Consider the following 18,106-nt stretch of genomic DNA (forward strand, 5'->3'; position numbering starts at 1 on the left):
ATAAAAAAATAAAAAAAAAAAAAAAAAAAGTCCAGAGAGTGAGTTTTACCTAAGTTCATACAGCTAAGTGTCTTAGGTTGGATTTGAACTCAGGACTTCCTGACTCCAGGTCCACTGAATCATCTAGCTGCCTTTAGCTGGCATCTGAACCGGCACTTTTACGGTTTGCAAAGTGCTTTACACATATTTTTTTCCTCCTTTTAAAAATAGTATGTTATTTTTCTCAATTATATGTAATGACCATTTTTAAACATCCATTTAAAATTTTTTGAGTTTCAAATCTCGAAATGATAAGGCATCAGACACGTGTGTATGGACTATATTATATATATATATACACACACATTAGATGCAATCACGTAAAATCACGTTTGTGAAGGAAGAAACATTAAAAGGGAAAAAAAAACCTCTGAGAAAAAATAAAGAAAATGAAAATAGCACGTTTCCAACTGCATTCAGAGTCCATCAGTTCTTGGGCTGTGGATGGCATTTGACATCACAAGCCCTTTGGAACAGTCTTCCCATTGCTGAGAAGAGCAAACAAAGTCTATCATAGTTGATCATCGCACAGTGTTGCTATTGCTGCGTACCACGTTCTCCTGGCTCTGCTCGCTTCACTCAGCATTAGTTTATCCAAGTCTTTCCAAGTTTTTGTGAAATTTATCTGCTCATCATTTATCTTCATAAAAAATTAATTAATTTTTATTTACGAGACATATGCATGGGTAATTTTCCAGCATTGACAATTGCAAAACCTTTTGTTTCACTTTTCCCCTCCTTCCCCCCCACCCCCTCCCCCAGATGGCAGGTTGACCAATACATGTTACATATGTGAAAGTATAAGTTACCTACAATATATGTATCCGTGCTCATCATTTCTTTTAGCACGGTGCTATTCCATCGCATTCACAGACCACAAGTCGTTCAGCCATTCCCCAAGATGTCAGTTTCCCATTCTTTGCCACTACAAGAGTTGCACTAATCTCTTGGCGCATGTGCTATGACTATTGTGTACATTTTGATGATCCCTGTGGGATACAGACCCAGAGAGATATTGCTGGATTAAGGGCTATGCGTGGCTTGATGGCCCTTTGGGCATAGGTCCAAATTTCCCATCGATTCTTCTCTTTTTTTCATCACAACCACCCTTGGAAATAAGCATTATTATCATCTCTGTCACTTTAAGGTCGGCGAATATCTCGTTCGATCTTCGCCACAGCGGCGGGGGGAGGGGCTAGTGTTCTCAATGAACAAGAAACTGAGGCAGAAGGAAGATGGTTTCTCCAAAGTCGCGTGGCTAGTGTGTTTTGGAGGGATCCACGGAATGAGATGTTTGAAAAACGCTTTGCAAACTTACACTATATAACCATTAGCTGTTTTTATTATTAATAATAAAATCCACCCTACTTCTAAAAACGTGAATTGTTTCCATGGTATTGGAAGGAATTATTATTTCCCCTTGGATCCGAAGGGCCTTCCTGCCAGGCCTCGGGAGGGGACTGCTGGGTGCCGGCTTCGCGGCAGACTGGCAGGACCCATTCATTCTGCCTCTTGGGCCGGGTCAGATATGTTTGGGGACTCTTTTTCCTGCCCTGGCTGACAGGTGGCGGAAGGTTACATAGCTTTCTGCTTAACACAACTTTATGCTTGGATTTCCGAGAACATGCCAAGGGCGTGCCAGCTGCCGCGAGAGGCGGGGCTAGAAGTCCTTGGGGCGGGACGGAGGCGCCCCTTTGAGTGGGGCGGCGGAAGGAGCCGGCTCACTTGCCTCTGGGACGTTCGTGAGACTACCGCTGTCCTCGCGCGCAGCCTAGCGCCCTCCGCTCCCGCAGCCGCCGCGACAGCTGCCCAGATCCGGAGCAGTGGGCGCGGGGTCCCGGCAGGGCGCGCGCACGCACTCGCGTCTCGTACGCGCGCGCGCCGCTCCCGACTGGGTCCGTGTGTGAGGGGGGCGTGCTCGAGAGAGCGAAGGCGCGGAGTCCGCGCGCGACCCCGGCCCCGGCCGCCCTCCGCCCGGCCTCGCAGCCCCGGCCTCCGGGCCGGGCCCCGGAGCCGCAGCCATGTCCAAGGAGGCGCGGGCCGGGCACGAGGAGATTATGGAGGCGCAGGTGATGTGGGAGCCCGATGGCAAGAGGAACGCACAGATGGACCGCTTCCGGGCGGCCGTGCGCTGCGGCCGCGGGCCAGTGCTGGGTGAGGGGCCGACAGGGCGGGGGAGGGTGGGGACCCTTCTGTCATTGAGGAGGCGGGCCATGGGTGGTGAGCCCCTCCCCTCTGCCTCATTGTACCCGCCTGTCGTTGGGGGGGCGTGGCGTGGGTGGTGAGCCCCTCCCCCTGTGCCTCAGTGTACCCTTCCGTCATTGAGGGGGCGTGGCGTGGGTGAGCCCCACCCCTCTGCTTCGGTTTACCCGCCCGTCATTGACGGGGTGTGGTGATGGGTCTGCCTCTTTGAGAGGGTGGGATGTGGGTGGTGAGGCTCCTCCCCTCTTCTCCTCCTCTCCCCTGCCTCAGTTTACCCCCCTCTAACTGCAGGAAGGGCATGGGGAGGGAACATGCAAGTGGAAGAATACCACTTCCTGGCCCAGTTTACCCTTTTGTCAGTGGGCAGGGAGGGAGGAACCAGAGACAGGAGTGTTTGAAAAACAGCTCTGGCTCCTGCCTCAGTTTCCCCTCCTGTCAGCTTGATATGAGTAGAACTGGGAGCCGAAAGCAAAGCAGGCAGGGCACTGCCCTGAGGCAGGGGCAGAGGCAGGAAACTTTGTGCTCCTTTGGCTCCATGCCTCCGTTTCTCCTGTTCGCCTGCCCCCGGTTGCATGTGTGGACATAGTGCATTTGGGTTACTGTGTTTGTCTTCTGGTCACTAGCACTAAGTGACGGGGCAGATAATTCTCTCCTCTCCCCTCTCTTTGCCCAGCTCTTGGCGAGTGACAGCATATATATAAGGGGTCTTGGGGGGGTGCTCGTCAGCTTCCCTCCTTTCTCAGCTCCCTCAGGGGTGCGGGTGACTGAGCTGTTAAGGGGGCCATGGGAGTTTGGGTGGTCAATAGCTTCCCCCATGGTTGATGAAGAAGTGAAGGGGGGAGGAGAAAGCATTCTTGGGGAGGAAAGAGGAGGAGTGTGGGCAGATGTCTGGTGGAGAAGGGCCTCAGACTTTGGTCTCTCTTTCCCTTTCCCCTCATCTTTAGATGGTAAAGGCCCCAGATTGAGGTATGAGGAACCGTGGCAAGTGCCTGTTTCTCCTTGTTTATCTCTGCGCTGCTCCTCACCACCCCTAAACTTGGTTTTGGAAAGCATTCCTTGGCAGGGAAGAGTGATAATGGGAGGGCATTTCTGTGCCTTAGTATTTCCCCTTTGTTAGAGGAGGGAGAGAGGAATGTCGTGGGGCCGTGTTTTTGTGACAGTTGCTTCATAGGTGCAGGACTGAGTGGTTGGACCTGAGAAAGAGGGTGTGTATAGAGTAGCTGTATCTGTGGGAGAAGTGTTCTGAGCCTCAGTTTCCCTTCTCTGCTAGATGAAGTGATAGGATGCCAAGATCTCTGACATTCCATAAAGTGGCTTCTTATCCAGACATAGCTGTCACTTTGGACCCAGAATCTTTTAGAATGATTGAATTTCAGAGCTTGAAATGACCTTAGAATTAGAATCAATTCTAGTCTAGCCCCTTATTTTTACAGCATTCAGTGCTTTCCTGATACTATTACATAAGAATCATAGGATTTATAAAAATATAAATTCCCTCCCCTCACTTTTTAAAGGAAAAAAAAACTTCCCCTGAGAAGGGAAGGGAACTCTCTCCTAGTTACCAGGGATACCTGACAAAGTATTTTTCCAATCATGCTTGGGATCAGAATATGCTGGCTCTGTCACAGGTTGGGTGTTAGAACTTGGGATCTACGGTCATACATCTGAAGATACCTTAGTGGGTGGAGCTAGGAGAACCCGGTTTCTCTCAGAGCAGGAATTCTCTCTTCAGCTGAGAGGCCAAACCAGAATTGAGCCATCTGCAGCTAACAAAACTCCCAAGGGCTTCTGGAACCACATCAGCATATTATTGGGAAATTTTAAATAATGAAGTGAAAATGAGGTACAAGGTAGATAACATAATTAACTTGTAGTTTTCTGAGTCAGGATGGGGCCCAACAAGGATGACACCACTGCTTCCCATCAAGCCTTTGAAGAGCTCCAGCAGTGGAAACTTAGCACATTAAAATCTCTATCAGTGGCGTGAGACTCAGAAAAGAGGGGCCACTAATCTGGATCCCTGTGGGCTGCATATCAATTTAATTTTAAGATGTAATATTATCTGTTTTATTGCATTTTTATGTATTTTGTTAAGTATTTCCCAGTTACATTTTATTCTTGTTCTGGTCACACTTGGGAATAGGGGGGGCCAAGCTGCCTGTGTCCCTGGTTTTTGATGTAGACCCTTTTGGTTTCTGTATCATCCTCATTTTGTCTTTTTGGAGCTTGAGAACCAGGATCTATTCTTTGTGTGTGGCTGGCCAGTTATTCTGGCTAAAATGGTAAAGGCTAGAATATCTGCTCACTGTTTGTTCTAGGGGCCTTTTCCCCTGCCCTTTTCAGACTGTTCTCTCTCCTTTTTTGCTCCTGCCTTCTCTCTTGGTCCAGGGGGCAGGGAAGCCCTTACTGTGGGGTCCTGCCCAAACCCATCTTTCTTCTACTAGGGATTTTATCTTTGCCCTAAACCTTTTTGTCTATTTTACTTAATTTATACTTGGAAGTTAGGACACAATATGTTATCCCATCTAGGACACAATTTGCATTTTTAGTTCCAACTAATTATGTTGATAGGGGATTTGGGGAGTAGATCTGGGTAGATGTCTTGGATCTTGAATGAAATTTGTTCTGTAACTTGAATTCAATATAGCAAGCATTTATCATGCACTAGTCAATTAAAAAGCATTTATTAAGTCCCTAATATATGCCAAGAATTATGCTACAAAACAAAAAAGGGAATAAAATTCTTGTTTTCAAATTGTTTACATTCTGCTAAGAATGAATGCTGGTCTTGGGAAATTCAAGTTCCAGTCATCCCTTTGTGGAGAGAGTTTTGGGCAGGACCTGACTCTTTTTGCCTCTGGACAGGATACCTTAAGATTTCTAAGAGTCATGGGATCCACCTTCTGTTGCTGATATTTGTTTCAGTGACAAGTGGAATTAGAGTTCTCATCACACCCCATGCTGTCAGGCAGCTTTTCCTTGCATTTACCCAATCTGACTGGTTTGTTGCCAATCTCTCATCTCAACTTTTTTCCTCCCTAAAAACATTCCAATTGAGCATATGTGTCTAACAGTGAGGATTCTTCCAGGGGACTTTAAGGAAAGTGCTGAATGACCCTTGCATTCTGAATGTAATTAGAAGGGAAGAATGTTATGAAATTAGCCTCATATTATTCTTTTCTTTAGAGAACTATGGCTAGATGACTTCTTTTTCCTATTCAGCAATCAACAAATGTATATTGAACCTTTCTTTGGGAAAGGCATTGTGGGGGATAAACCTGAAATATGTATTAGGCAATGTTCTAAGGGCTAAAGAGTCACAGATTAAATATACACCTCACCCTCAAGTAGATCATGTTTTACTAGGCTAGATACAAACAAGTCTGGATGAATATACAAGGGTTGATGGAGGCAAAGAAGAGATTCAGAGAAGAGAGGAACATTTAAGGAGGTGGAGGAAATCAGGAATGCCTTCAAAGGACATTGGAGCTGAGTTTTGAAGGAAGATAAGGATTTTAAAAGGTGGAGATGGATAAGGATATATATTTTAGGTTCTGATGACATCCTTTGGGATATACTTGAAGGTGGGAAACATCATTTCAGCTTCTGGGAATAGCTAGTCGATTGGTTTGATTGGAATAGAGTGTGTGTAAAGGGCAGTGCTGGGAGTGCTAAACCAGATTTTGGAGGGCTGTTTGTAGAGTTACCTACTTACATACAAACAAAAACAATAGGTAACAAATTCTTTGTATTAAGTGAATGGTGCAGACAATACAGATAATCAGAAGAGGAAGATAAGAGTTGGGTCTCCAAAGATAGAGAAAGAGAGGATTTCAACAGATGCTGAGGGGGAGGAAGGCCTCCTCATTGGAGTGTGCAGTACATTTGATAGAGGCTATCTATTGCCACTTGGGCTTGAATAAGAATCTCTTCTACCAGCTGCTTGAGGAATGGTCAGTTAGCTTTTGATTGAAAACTTTCAGTGAATGAGGAGGCATTATAATATAATAGCTAATATTTGCACAATGCTTTAGATTTGCAAAGCATATATATATATATATATATATATATATATATATATATATATATATACACACACACACACACACACACAGAGGGAGAGAGAGAAAGAGAGAGAGAGGGAGAGAGAGAGGAAGAGGGAGAGAGAGAGAGAGAGAGATTAGTAACTTTGGGGTATAATTCCAAATTGTTTTCTAGAATGGCTGGACCAATTTCTAGCTGAACAAACAGAGCAGGACTGAATCTGTTTTATTTTTTGTTATCTTTGCCATTTTTAGGAATGTGACTTAAAATCTCGGATTTGCTTTAATTTTCATTTTTGTAATTATTAATGTTTTGGAGTATTTTTATATGGTTGTTGATAGCTTGGATTTCTTCCTTTGAAAAGTGTCCCTTTATATGCTTTGACACAAGTGTCAGCATGGATTCCTTTTTACCTTTGTAAAGTGTTATACAAGATAACTTGCTAAGGCTTCCCTCACTGAGGAAGCCTCCTCTCCTTGCATGTATCTATCCTACATTTAGATAGCTATCCTTGATTCTATCCTTTAAAAAAAAAAATTATTAGACTTGCTCATTGCTCATAGCTATGGTAGCTCTCCTCCTTTTCTCAGCTGAAATCTTTTGAGGAAGCTAATTGCATACACTAAGTGCCTCACTTCTTTTCTCTTATTTGCTTCTGTGCCCTCCATAGCCTTCTTGCTTCTGATCTAATTTTTTCACTAAAACTGTTATCTCTCAAGTTAGCAGTGATATCTTAATCTCCAAATCCTAATGGCCTTTTTTTTTTCAATCCTTATCCCATTGGACTTATTGGAAGCCTTTGACACCGCACCATCTACTCCTAGAAATTCTCATTTGTTGTTCAATCATGTCTGACTCTCCATAACTCCATTTTTTTTTTTTTTTTTTTGGGCAAAGATACTGGAGTGATTTGCCATTTTTTTCTCCAGTTCATTTTACAGATGAAGAAACTGAGGCAACAGGGTGAAGTGATTTGCCCAGGGTCACACAGCTAGTGAGGGTTTGAGACCAGATTTGAGCTCAGAAAGCTGTCTGAGATCAGCTTTGAACTCAGGTCCTCCTGACTTCAGGGCTGGTGCTCTATCCACTGCACCACCCCGCTGTACCTCCTATACCTTTCTAGTCTTTTTGTACTTAATTCCCTTGCATACTTCTGTGATGTAGACATCCTGGATACCTTGCAATTTCTTACATGATACTCCATCTCCTGACTGTGCCTTTTCACTGGCTGTCCAGGGCCTGGAAGGTTCTCCCTTCTCCTCATTGCCTCTTGGTTTCCTGAAGGACTTAGCTCAAATCCTGTCTTCTGCAGGAGGCTTTTCCCACCTCCCCTTTTCTTTGATTACTTTCTATTTGGTCTATCCTATATATGAAGTTTCTTTGTCGACTTGAAATATCATCTTATTTGATTTGACCCAGTGTGCAGACTGTCAAGATCTTTTAAAATCCTGGTTTTCAGTGCATTAACTATCACTCCCAGCGTGGTGTCAGAGACATTTAATAAGCAAGTCATGGAGGGGTTGGCATCTCTGCTGGCGAAGAAGTACCTCGGTAATTGATGTAGTGAAGTGTTATTTACCTATGAATCATATGCTGCTTATTGTTTCCTGATTGTTTCAGGGTTGTTTGTTTTTCTCTTCTCAGTTGGATTGGAAGCAGTCCAGGGCAAGACATATTCATTTCTTTGAAATCCACAAGCACCTTTTAGCATAGAGCTGAGCATACAGTTTAGATTAAATAAATACTTGATTGATTGAATGGCCTAAGGGTTGCTGTTTTCCTTTTCTCCTTTCCTGTGACTAATTGTAGATATTTTTCAGGTTAAGAATTAGATTCTTTAGAGTATATTCTAGTTTGGAGTGGGGCTCTGCTCTAGTTGGATCAAAGATATTGAAGAACTTGAGAGTGCCTCCTCTGGTCCTGTTGTGTTGTATGGATTGGACCAGTTTTGTCAGACTTCTTGACTCTGAGTCCCTTGGGAACAGCTTGTCCTTCACAAGGGGGGAAGGATGATGAGTATGAGAAGCTGTACCACATGTGTATGGTCCTTCACAGTTTTGAAAAACCTTTCATTTGATCTTTATGACAAACCCTCAAAAGTGAAGCAGTTATTTGATTTTCATTGGTGGGGAAACTGAAGCCCAGGTTTAAGAGCCTAAATATATATTGTAATTGTCAGAACTGAACCTCAATCCCAAACCTTAGGAATCTTAAGTAGTTTGCTTTTCACTCTTCCATGAGCTTGGAACAGTGACTTGGCATAGAGGTATTACCAGTGACTTTTAAAGAAATTACATCAAAGCCAATGACAGGCTTTTTTCTCCACTACTGGTGCCTTGCAGGTAGTAAACCCTGAAATATTTGAATGGAACTGGTATTCCATTTATTTTATATTTTATACTTTAATATTCTATTCATTTTATCCTGAGTTCTACCAGTTTATTTTTTGTTGTTGTTGTTGACCTTGGAAATAATAGTTTGCTCTTGTAGTCACTTTTAGGCAACTGAATAATGACTGTCCATTATGAGTAACTTGATTTGGATTTTAAAAAATTTCTTAATACTCTCCAAAAGCATAATTTCATGAACTTCCTCTCAAGAAAAATGAAGCATCCTGTTACACTGTTGAATTATTCTTACAAAATCCCTGTGTAGTGATTCCAATTTCTTTACTTTTAGCTAATTATAATGAATTGTATCAGTGGTCGGTGGAGTCATACTCAGATTTCTGGGCAGAGTTCTGGAAATTCAGTGGAATTGTCTTCTCTCGTATGTATGATGAGGTGAGTGTATTGTTTCTAGGTTTTTATCCTTAATGTTGATAAATTTACAGAGCTCTTTATGCTGAAGATATTAAGCATCTTGAGGAAAGGAAGCCTGTTATTCATAACCTATTCTGTCTGTCATTGCATGATATTATGATTAGAGAGCTGGCTTTGGAGCCCAGAAAACCTGAATTTAAGTCTTCTAATACATAATCATTGTGTGATGATAGCTAAGTCATTTAGCCTCCTAGTCTTCCAGGAAACTCTAAGACTCCTAAGGTGAAGAAAAGTTATTATTTGTTATAGTGGAATTCCCACACTGAAAATTCTCTATACCAGTAAAATTACAGGTTCTGCTCCTGTCCTACTTCCCTATCTATTTTGCGTGTGCAGAGATATGGTAGGTTAATAGTGAGCAAAACAATGATAAAGTTATATCCTTATATATTTTGTTAAAAATATCAAATCTTAGGCTCTTTTCCCCTTTGCCCATTTTCTCTTATGATGTAAACAGTGTTCCATATAGGTCTGTTTTTTAGATAACAAAAATAGGTAAAAATATCAAATCTGTGGTTTACTGAAGAAGCAACACTGAATAGAATTTCAGTAAAATTTTCAGTAAAAAAAATCCTGAACTGTCTCATAGACATTTTAAACTTTAGCTTTTAAGATCACCTTTGGGGTTTTCCCTTGGGAAGTTGGCCCATTTTCTCCAAAAGAATGGAGAAAACCTTAGAATGCATGGCAAAAGTATCTAATGTTCATTTCAAGGCTATCTTGAAAGCTTTAACAATTAAAAAAAACCCTTAAAAGAATACTTTGGACAAGTGAGTTAGCTAGCTTTATAGATGGATAGCTTAGAAAACAATTATCATGAGTTACTTGTGTCTTAATTTGCACCATCATTTTCTCCAGGTTGTTGATACATCGAAGGGAATTGCTGATGTACCTGAGTGGTTCAAAGGCAGTCGTCTGAATTATGCTGAAAACCTTCTGAAGCACAAGGAAAACGACAAGATAGCCCTGTATGCTGCAAGTAAGTCTTCACTTGGTTTTTCAGATTCTCTTCTATGCATGTAAGAAACATAGAAGATTGCATTTAAAATTTAGTTGATTTACACAATTTATCAGAAATATAATTACTAAAATAAATTGACACATGCTAGCACATCCTATTTTCTAAAAGAAAAAAAAAATAGATAGGAAAATCACTGGGCTAAGTTTTGGTAGACTTGCTCCACCTCCACAACTAACTGGAAATGTATGAGCATATAGTAACATGGAATCTCTGCTTCCATCTTTTCATCTATAAAGTAGGAGTGATCTCCCCAATAGTGTCTCAGAAATAATGGAAACATTAAAACAAACAAACTTTTAGCAAGGAAAGAGACAATGAGGATTCAAATATTATACTCTCCCCCCCCCCCCCAATTAATAAATTGGGATAAATTTGAACAGGCAGTTTTCAGAGGAAGAAATCAAAGTTATCTATAGTCATCTGAAAAAATGGTCTGCTATTTCAGTGCCACAAACCTGTTGTGTGCAGAGTACTGTGCCAAGCATTAGATAACATATTCACATAATCCAAGTCTGGCAGAGATCTCCTTAGCTTTTAGAAAAAAGAGAACAGTATTTTTAAAAATTAATTTTAATGTAAAATTAATTCAATTTAATTTTTATTTTCAGTTCCAAATTCTCTCTCTCTCAAAATCCCCTCCCGTTTCCAACCCATTAAGAAGGCAAGAATTGCAATGCTCATTGTACTTGTGAAATTATATAAAATATTTCCAAAATGGCCCTATTTTGGAAAAAAAAAAAAAGTAAAAAAATATGCCTCAGTCTTTGTTCTGAGTCCATTAGCTTCCTTTCTGGAGGTGGATAGCTTTCATCATGAGTCCTTTAGAATTATTTTATTATCTTTAAGTTATAAAATCTTTCAAAGTTAATTATTGTTACAATATTGCTGTTACTGGGAAAGTTATTTTCTTAGTTCTTATTACTTCATCCTGCATTAATTAATACAAGTCTTCCCAGGTTTTTCTGAAATCATCCCTTTCATCATGTCTTATATCTTAATAGTATTCCATTTGACTCATATATCATGTTCTTCATTCCCCATTTATGCCCCACTGATGAGCATCTCTTCAGTTTCTAATCATTTGCCACCACAAAAAGATCTGCTAAAAATATTTTTTGTGTGTATAGATCCTTTTATTTTTTCTTCGAATTTTTTGGTATGTAGATCTAATAGTAGTATTATTGAGTCATAGGATACAAACAGTTTGATGGACTTCTGAGCATGGTTCCAAATTGTTCCAGAATGGCTAGACCAATTCACAACTCCATCAACAAAAGCACTAGTGTAATCATTTCCCCATAACCCCTTTAGCATTTGTCATTTTCTTTTTCTGTCATGTTAGCTAATATGATAGATATGAGATAGTACCTCAGAATTGTTTTAATTTGCATTTTTAAAATTGTTAATGATTCAGAGTATTTTTTCAGATGTCTATAGATAACTTTGATTTCTTCTTCTGAAAACTATCTGTTCAAATTTATCACAATTTATTAATTGGGGGGAAAGAGTATAATATTTGAATCCTCATTGTCTCTTCACTTGCTAAAGTTTGTTTTTTTTTTTGTTTTTTTTTTTTTTTTTTTAATATTTCCATTATTTCTGAGACACCATTGGGGAGATTACTCCTACTTTATAGTGAAAGATGGAAGCAGAGATTCTGTGTTACTATAGTAAGCTCATACATTTTCAGTTAGTTGTGGAGGTTGAGCAAGCTACCAAAGCTCTGGTAGTTCCAGGGCAGTCTTTTTTGCCCAGCTCAGAGCTTTTTTTTCATTGCCTGCTCTCTTCTGTGCTGTAAACAGAATTCCAAATAAGTCTTTTTTAGATGACCAAAGCTCATTTCTTTTAATGGTAGAACTTTTATTAAGTTGGAAATCAGTGCTCGCTCATAGGGTAGCCTGACGTAAAGAAAGGGGTGTTGGATGTGGAAGCCGAGAGCCTCGCTTTGACATTTGCTGGCTGTGTGACTTCTGGTCTTAATGAGCTGCATTCTTCTCATTTGTAAAAGCCTTGATCCCAGGCTGATTGTGCAGAATGGACAATATAAACCCTATGGTTGCTACATAAATGGAGGGGGTTATTATCACTAACATGATCGTATTATGCCTTAGTACACTGATGTCAGGGCTTGTTGAGCTAGATAGGGCTAGTCTGCCCAATATTGAATGGCCCTAACCAGTTAAGCCTTTTCAATTATGTGTTTGGTTCTAGATTTTTCTGTCTTCTTCCTCATAGCCCATCCTAAACTTGCTCTTAAAAACAAACAAACCAACCAATCCAATAACATATGTTTACCTCTGTGGACTTTTTTTTTTTTTTTTTTTTTTTTTGCTAAGGCAATTGGGGTTAAGTGACTTGCCCAGGGTCACACAGCTAGGAATTGTTAAGTGTCTGAGGCCATATTTGAACTCAGGTCCTCCTAACTTCAGGGCCAGTGCTCTATCCATTGTGCCACCTAGCTGCCTCTGTGGACATATTTATTGTGGGGAAAAATCATTGGTGGGCCAAACATCAGGGACAGGACTCTTTATTTGTTCCACTCAGTAGTTCTGCTCTTCATTCTAGTCCCAAAGTCAGTGACTCTTGGAGGCACCATCGTTTATGAAGGTACTTTCAGGTGTACCTTGGTTTAAATAAACCTGGTGTATTTGAGTTTGTTTTAGAAAACAGATTAAGAGAGAATTATTTGCTTTGAAAGATTTTAAAAAGAATAATGGATGTCCCTAGTGATTGAAGAATAGAATTCAGCTGGCACCCAATTCTTTCGGATGTATGCTAGTGATGTATATAAATGAGTTATCTTTAGTATAAAGATTGGAAGGCAAATCTTTGCTTTTGGAAGTTGCTAATTCTGGAATGCCAGGTACATGCATTACTCTGGTTAGAAAGAATGTAGCATCTTTCTCATACATTAATTATGTTCCATTTTGTTTTATATTGATTTCCATACATGTATCCCTTCTGTTAGAATCTGCTCCTTGAGAGTAAGGGGTCATAGGCTCATAGATTTGGGACTTAAGGGGAATTTAGAGTTCTTCCTCTTATTTTATAATTGAGAAAACTGAGATGGTTATATGCCTTGCCCAACATTGTACAGATAATAAGTGGTACAACTGGGATTTGAACATAGATCTTCTTGACTCCAAATTCAGTCCTATTTACATTGCACAATGTTTTTCACTTTTGAATTTAATTTTTATATTCAGTTCTATCCAATAACTTGCTAGTCTCATTGTCTAATATAGTGAGTACTTCATACATAGTAGGCACTTAATATTTGTTTGATTAAATTACCCAGAAGGTCGTCTTCTAGAAATCACAGCACTGAGAAGCCCAACTCATAGTTCAATAAAAATCTTTCTACAATATGGCTAATAAGTGAACATCCATTCTCTACTCTTAAGAGCTGGGTTAAAGGAAGCTTCTGGCCTAAAGCAACTCATTCTGCTTCTGGGCAGCTCTGATGAATTCTTAGAAAGTTCTTCCTGCCATCCGGCCTCCATCTGCTAGTCTCTCTTCCTTCCCCCTTACTGCTAACTCTTCTGACATAGACTTCTGAGACCAGGCAAGACAAGTTGAACCCTTCTGACAGTTGGTCCATTTGAAAAGCAGATAAAAGGAGTGAATGAAAAGCTTCTGCCTCTGGGTGCTATGAGATTTACTTAAGACTCAGGGAACAAAAGGATTCCCTTTCATCTTTCATAATTCTGAAGAACTCCCACTTCAGGATGCCCCTCCACTGTGACAAACTTCTGGGTCTTTGAAATGGTTATATTGTACATCACAAAAGTGCTCTGCAACTAATAAAGCCAGGCTGCCAGCAGGCTAGTCATCATTTTGCCTGGGGATTGACTTTAGGAATTAGTAAACCTTTATAATATTTGTTACGCTTTGGAATATGGTGTTCCTATGCTTTAGGCTTGTTGAATTTGTCTTTTTCCTTGTTTCTTTTTTTTTCTAAAACATTGAAGGCCTTTAACCCCTATCTAGTCCATTATAAAATTTAAGAGTGCCCACGGACCAGATGGGCTCCATGTTATGTATTTCTTTTAAGCAAGAAAATATAAAAAGAAGATTCTGAATTTTGCCATTTTATTGTTTTCTTTGGGTACCACTCTTGTCTCAGATGTTTACTAATCTCTGTGGCTCTGTGCTGATCCCTTCAAGGTTTTAGATCTAAACCTTCCTGTGTGCAGGTCTAGTCTCTACCTCCAAACAAATTGAAATTGTAGGAACTATTCATTGCCTTCACACTCCATTGTGTGGTGTAAAAATTATATGCAATGAAACACCAAATCTGTTTTTTGAAGCAACAGCTGGAGTTTCATGATACTTTGGAGCTGTAGGAATCTAAAATACAAATCAGCTTTTTTACTCAGGTTATATAGCTTGGTATTGTGAAAGGAAGGAAAGAAGAAAAAGAAGAAAGGATGAGTGGAGGCAAGGGAGGAGGGAAAGAAAGGAGGAAAGGGGAAATGGAGGAAAGAAGATAAGGGTAATGGAAGGAAGGAAAGAAGGAAAGAGGGACAGAAACAAACATGTGTTGAGTACTTCCCAAGTGCTAAGTGCTTTTCTGAGAAATGACTAATAGAAGCTTTCCTTGATAAACAAAGAGAAAATGTGTATATCTCAGTTTAGGCAGTTATACTGCTACACCTTAATATTGATGCACATTAAAGGTAAATTAGAGGATAATTATTCATTTAAAAAGAATGTTTTCTTTTTCCTCTTTTTTTCTTGTTTATTTAAAAAAATAGAAAAAAGACAAAAAAGGAAAAACAAAAACAAAACAGAAATTGTCATGACTTAGCAAAACATCAGGAAGTATTCAAAATATATAACAATAAATTTCAGGTTCAAGAGAGGATACGTAATAGTAGAAGAAATTATATTCATGAGTGTTTTATTCTTGCTAAAGCATTTATTATTGATTTCTCTTAAACAGTGAGCTTCCTAAGCTTTTTGATAGACTAATGTTTTCTTGTGACTTATCTGAAACAGTTTTTATTTAAAATGAGCTTGTTTTTCTTTGTTTCAGAACACTGGTGTCTGGAGTCATATGTTATAACCTGTGAAAAGCTACTCAGAGAGTACACTGCTCAGTACTGTTTGGATGTCTATTCCATAACTCTTTGGCAGCTTCAGACTTTTCTCTGGTGGTCCATGAATGCTTAACCTCTTCTTCTCTTTTTAGGGGAAGGCAAAGAGGAAATTGTGAAGGTGACTTTTGCAGAATTAAGACAGCGTGTGGCTTTGTATGCTGCAGCTATGAGGAAAATTGGAGTGAAAACAGGAGACAGGGTGGTTGGTGAGTATCCCGTATAGTTGTGGTTTCAGTGGGCAGATGCTGAGGACGAAAATGTGCTGTGCCCAGTCTTACTAACCTGGCTTTTAGTCTTGGCAGAAGGGGTCTTTTTATGAAGAGGACAGTGTTGCTGCATTCAGGTTGGCCAGTCCATGGGTCACTAAATAGTTGGCCTGGGTGAGATCTTGAAGATTATCTAGCATCGCCCTCTTATTTTACCGAGGTAGGATCCAGGAAGAATCAGTGACAGAGGTGGTTCTTGGACCCATGTCTTCTTATATAAGACTTTTTTTTTTTTTTTTTTAAGGATTTGAGGATATTTCTGCTTACTTTGAATTCTTTTCTTTGAACCTTCAAAAGATTAGGGGACTAGTCCTGGCTTTCCTACTAACTACTTGTAACATTGTCCAAATCTTTTCCCCACTTTGGTCCTTGGTTTCCTTACCTGTAAAAGGCAGGAGTTAGATTATTTTTCTAAACTTTCTTTCGGTTCTAGAACTTTGATACTTTTGTGACTATAGGATTTGTCTAAGAACATTGACTCAGCAGTGTTAGAACTTTTGGGTTCATGGCTCTTTGGAGCTTTTTTCTCTATATTTGGTGAACCCTCAGGGCAATTTTTAGATCAGTATCATGTGAGAGTTAACAAATATTGGGGAATGATTTTAAGTCACTGTGTCTATGGATGCTAGTGGCTTTCTTTCTCCCTCACAAATAGCCCCCCATCTTCCTTCTCACTGGCTGCCCTCACTCCCAACGTATGCTCACCCTCACCTCTGCTACCTAGAATTCTTCTCTTTCTCTAAGATGTGCCTTGGATGATGCTGCAAATTCTTGTGCTCTCCATCCCAGACTACCTTCCTTTTAATTACTATCCTACCTGCAAATATAAATCTTGTCATATTTGCTCCCTATTCAATAAACAGTAATTCATCATTATTACTAAATTATTGTCATTAGAATCAGATAGAATTTTTTCTGACTTTTAAAACTTTTTAAATTGGCTCCGTTTGCTTTGGAGGCTCACACTTCTCTTTCTGCTTTCCACTGTTCTGCCAAATTGTCCTTGCTATTCTTTGTCTAAGACATTCTGTCTCCTGTCTCTGTGTCTATATGTTGGGTTGGCCCCATGCCTGGAATAAGTTTGCTCTTCACTTCCACATCTTGGAATCCTTTGTTTCTTTCAAAGCTCTGCCCAAGTAATCTTACATAAGACTTTTCCTGAATTCTCCAACTGCTAGTGTCCTGCTTCTAATAAATTTATCTTGTATATATTTAATGATGTGGATGTTAATTCCCCCAGTAGAATGTAAAATCTTTGAGGGCAAAGATTGTTTCATTTTTGTCTTTGAATCGCTAACAACTTGAACACATAGTAAGTACTTAAAAATACTTCTTGGTTCTCATAGTTTAATGATATAAAAGTAATAGCCACCATGAAGAGGCCAAAAGAGCTTAGAAACTATAGTAACATTTGATTTCCTTACAAAGCAGAGAGAGGAGGCAGCTAAGAGCAACACTGGTTTAGAAGTCATCAAAAAATTTTTTTTTATTATGTTTGTTGAAATTAATTTTATTATAAATATAGTAATAAAATAAATTAAAATTGTCTGCTGTTAGAGGCATCTCAGTGACAAAGTGCATAGAGTTCTGGTTCTGGTATTAGGAAGATCTTACTTCAGATATGCCCTTCACATACTTAACTCTTTGTGATGTTGAGCAAGTCATTTAACCTCTTTCTGCCTCACTTTCCTCACTTATAAAGAGAGATGAAAATAATTGCACCGATCTTGCAGGGTGTTATGAGGATCAAAGGAGAAAATATAAAGAGCATTTAGCACATTGTCCTAGAAGAGAGCAGAATTCTATTGTTTGACTTTATTGACCTTCAGAGCCCTCCATACTTTAAAAGAGGAGGAACCTTAGAGATACCCAGTTATCCTTTTCTCTTTCTAGTTGGAAAGATTCAAAGAGGAAAAGACAAGATTTTGTTGTGAAAAGAGACTTGATTGACCCAGAGCCTATTGGACTACGCAGAATCCTATTTATTGAAAGGCTAGTTGGGCTTGTCTTGCTTGCCTCCCTAGTTTTTCAGTTCTCAGGTGGTGGTGTTGTTCAGTCTCATTTGTGTTGAACTTTTTGTGACCTCGTTTGGGATTTTCTTGGCAAAGACACTAGAAGGGTTTGCTATTGAGGAAACGGAGGCAAACAGGATTAAGTGACTTGCCCAAGGTCACATGGCTAGTAAGTATCTGAGGCTGTTTTTGAACTCAAGTTCTCCTGACTCCATTTCCGGAGTCCTATTTACTTTGGCAGCTAGCTGCCCTGGAATAAGGGAAGTATAGTCCCTTGTACATAGCATAATAGTTTTTCAACATCCTGTTAATTGTGATTGTGAGTTAAAAGAACTTGTCACTTCTTTATCAGCTTGAGAGCAGAACAAAAGTGATTTTGTTCAGTTCAAGAGAAATTAGAACCAGATAGGAAGCAGCTAGTGAAGGGGCTTTATAGAAAGTGGATTATTCTTGAAGAGACTAAAGAAGTCAAAGCCTGAAATCCATTTGTGAGATTCCCCAAAGAAATATGTTTTCCCATATGCCTTCCTTCTACGTTTCTATAATTGGGTGCCCACTGTCCCTCATAGACACTGTGCATTAGTAGAGAGTTTTTTGG

General features: G+C 39.9%; 1 protein-coding gene across 2 annotated transcripts in view; it reads left to right on the forward strand.

Moving 5' to 3' along the window:
- The first annotated feature begins 1,864 nt into the window (after positions 1-1,864).
- Positions 1,865-18,106, forward strand: part of AACS (acetoacetyl-CoA synthetase) — a 93,366-nt gene continuing 77,124 nt past the window's right edge. Inside the window, exons 1-4 of one of the 2 annotated variants that reach the window (XM_074286252.1) lie at positions 1,865-2,193; positions 8,965-9,068; positions 9,966-10,086; positions 15,323-15,436. In XM_074286252.1, coding sequence (XP_074142353.1) covers positions 2,061-2,193; positions 8,965-9,068; positions 9,966-10,086; positions 15,323-15,436 — 472 coding nt within the window. In that variant the 5' untranslated portion in view covers positions 1,865-2,060. The remainder of the gene's footprint in view (positions 2,194-8,964; positions 9,069-9,965; positions 10,087-15,322; positions 15,437-18,106) is intronic. The other variant, XM_074286338.1, reaches the window with a different exon arrangement.

Source organism: Sminthopsis crassicaudata, chromosome 1 (genome assembly GCF_048593235.1).
Source record: "Sminthopsis crassicaudata isolate SCR6 chromosome 1, ASM4859323v1, whole genome shotgun sequence".
In the NCBI taxonomy this organism is placed as follows: domain Eukaryota; kingdom Metazoa; phylum Chordata; class Mammalia; order Dasyuromorphia; family Dasyuridae; genus Sminthopsis; species Sminthopsis crassicaudata.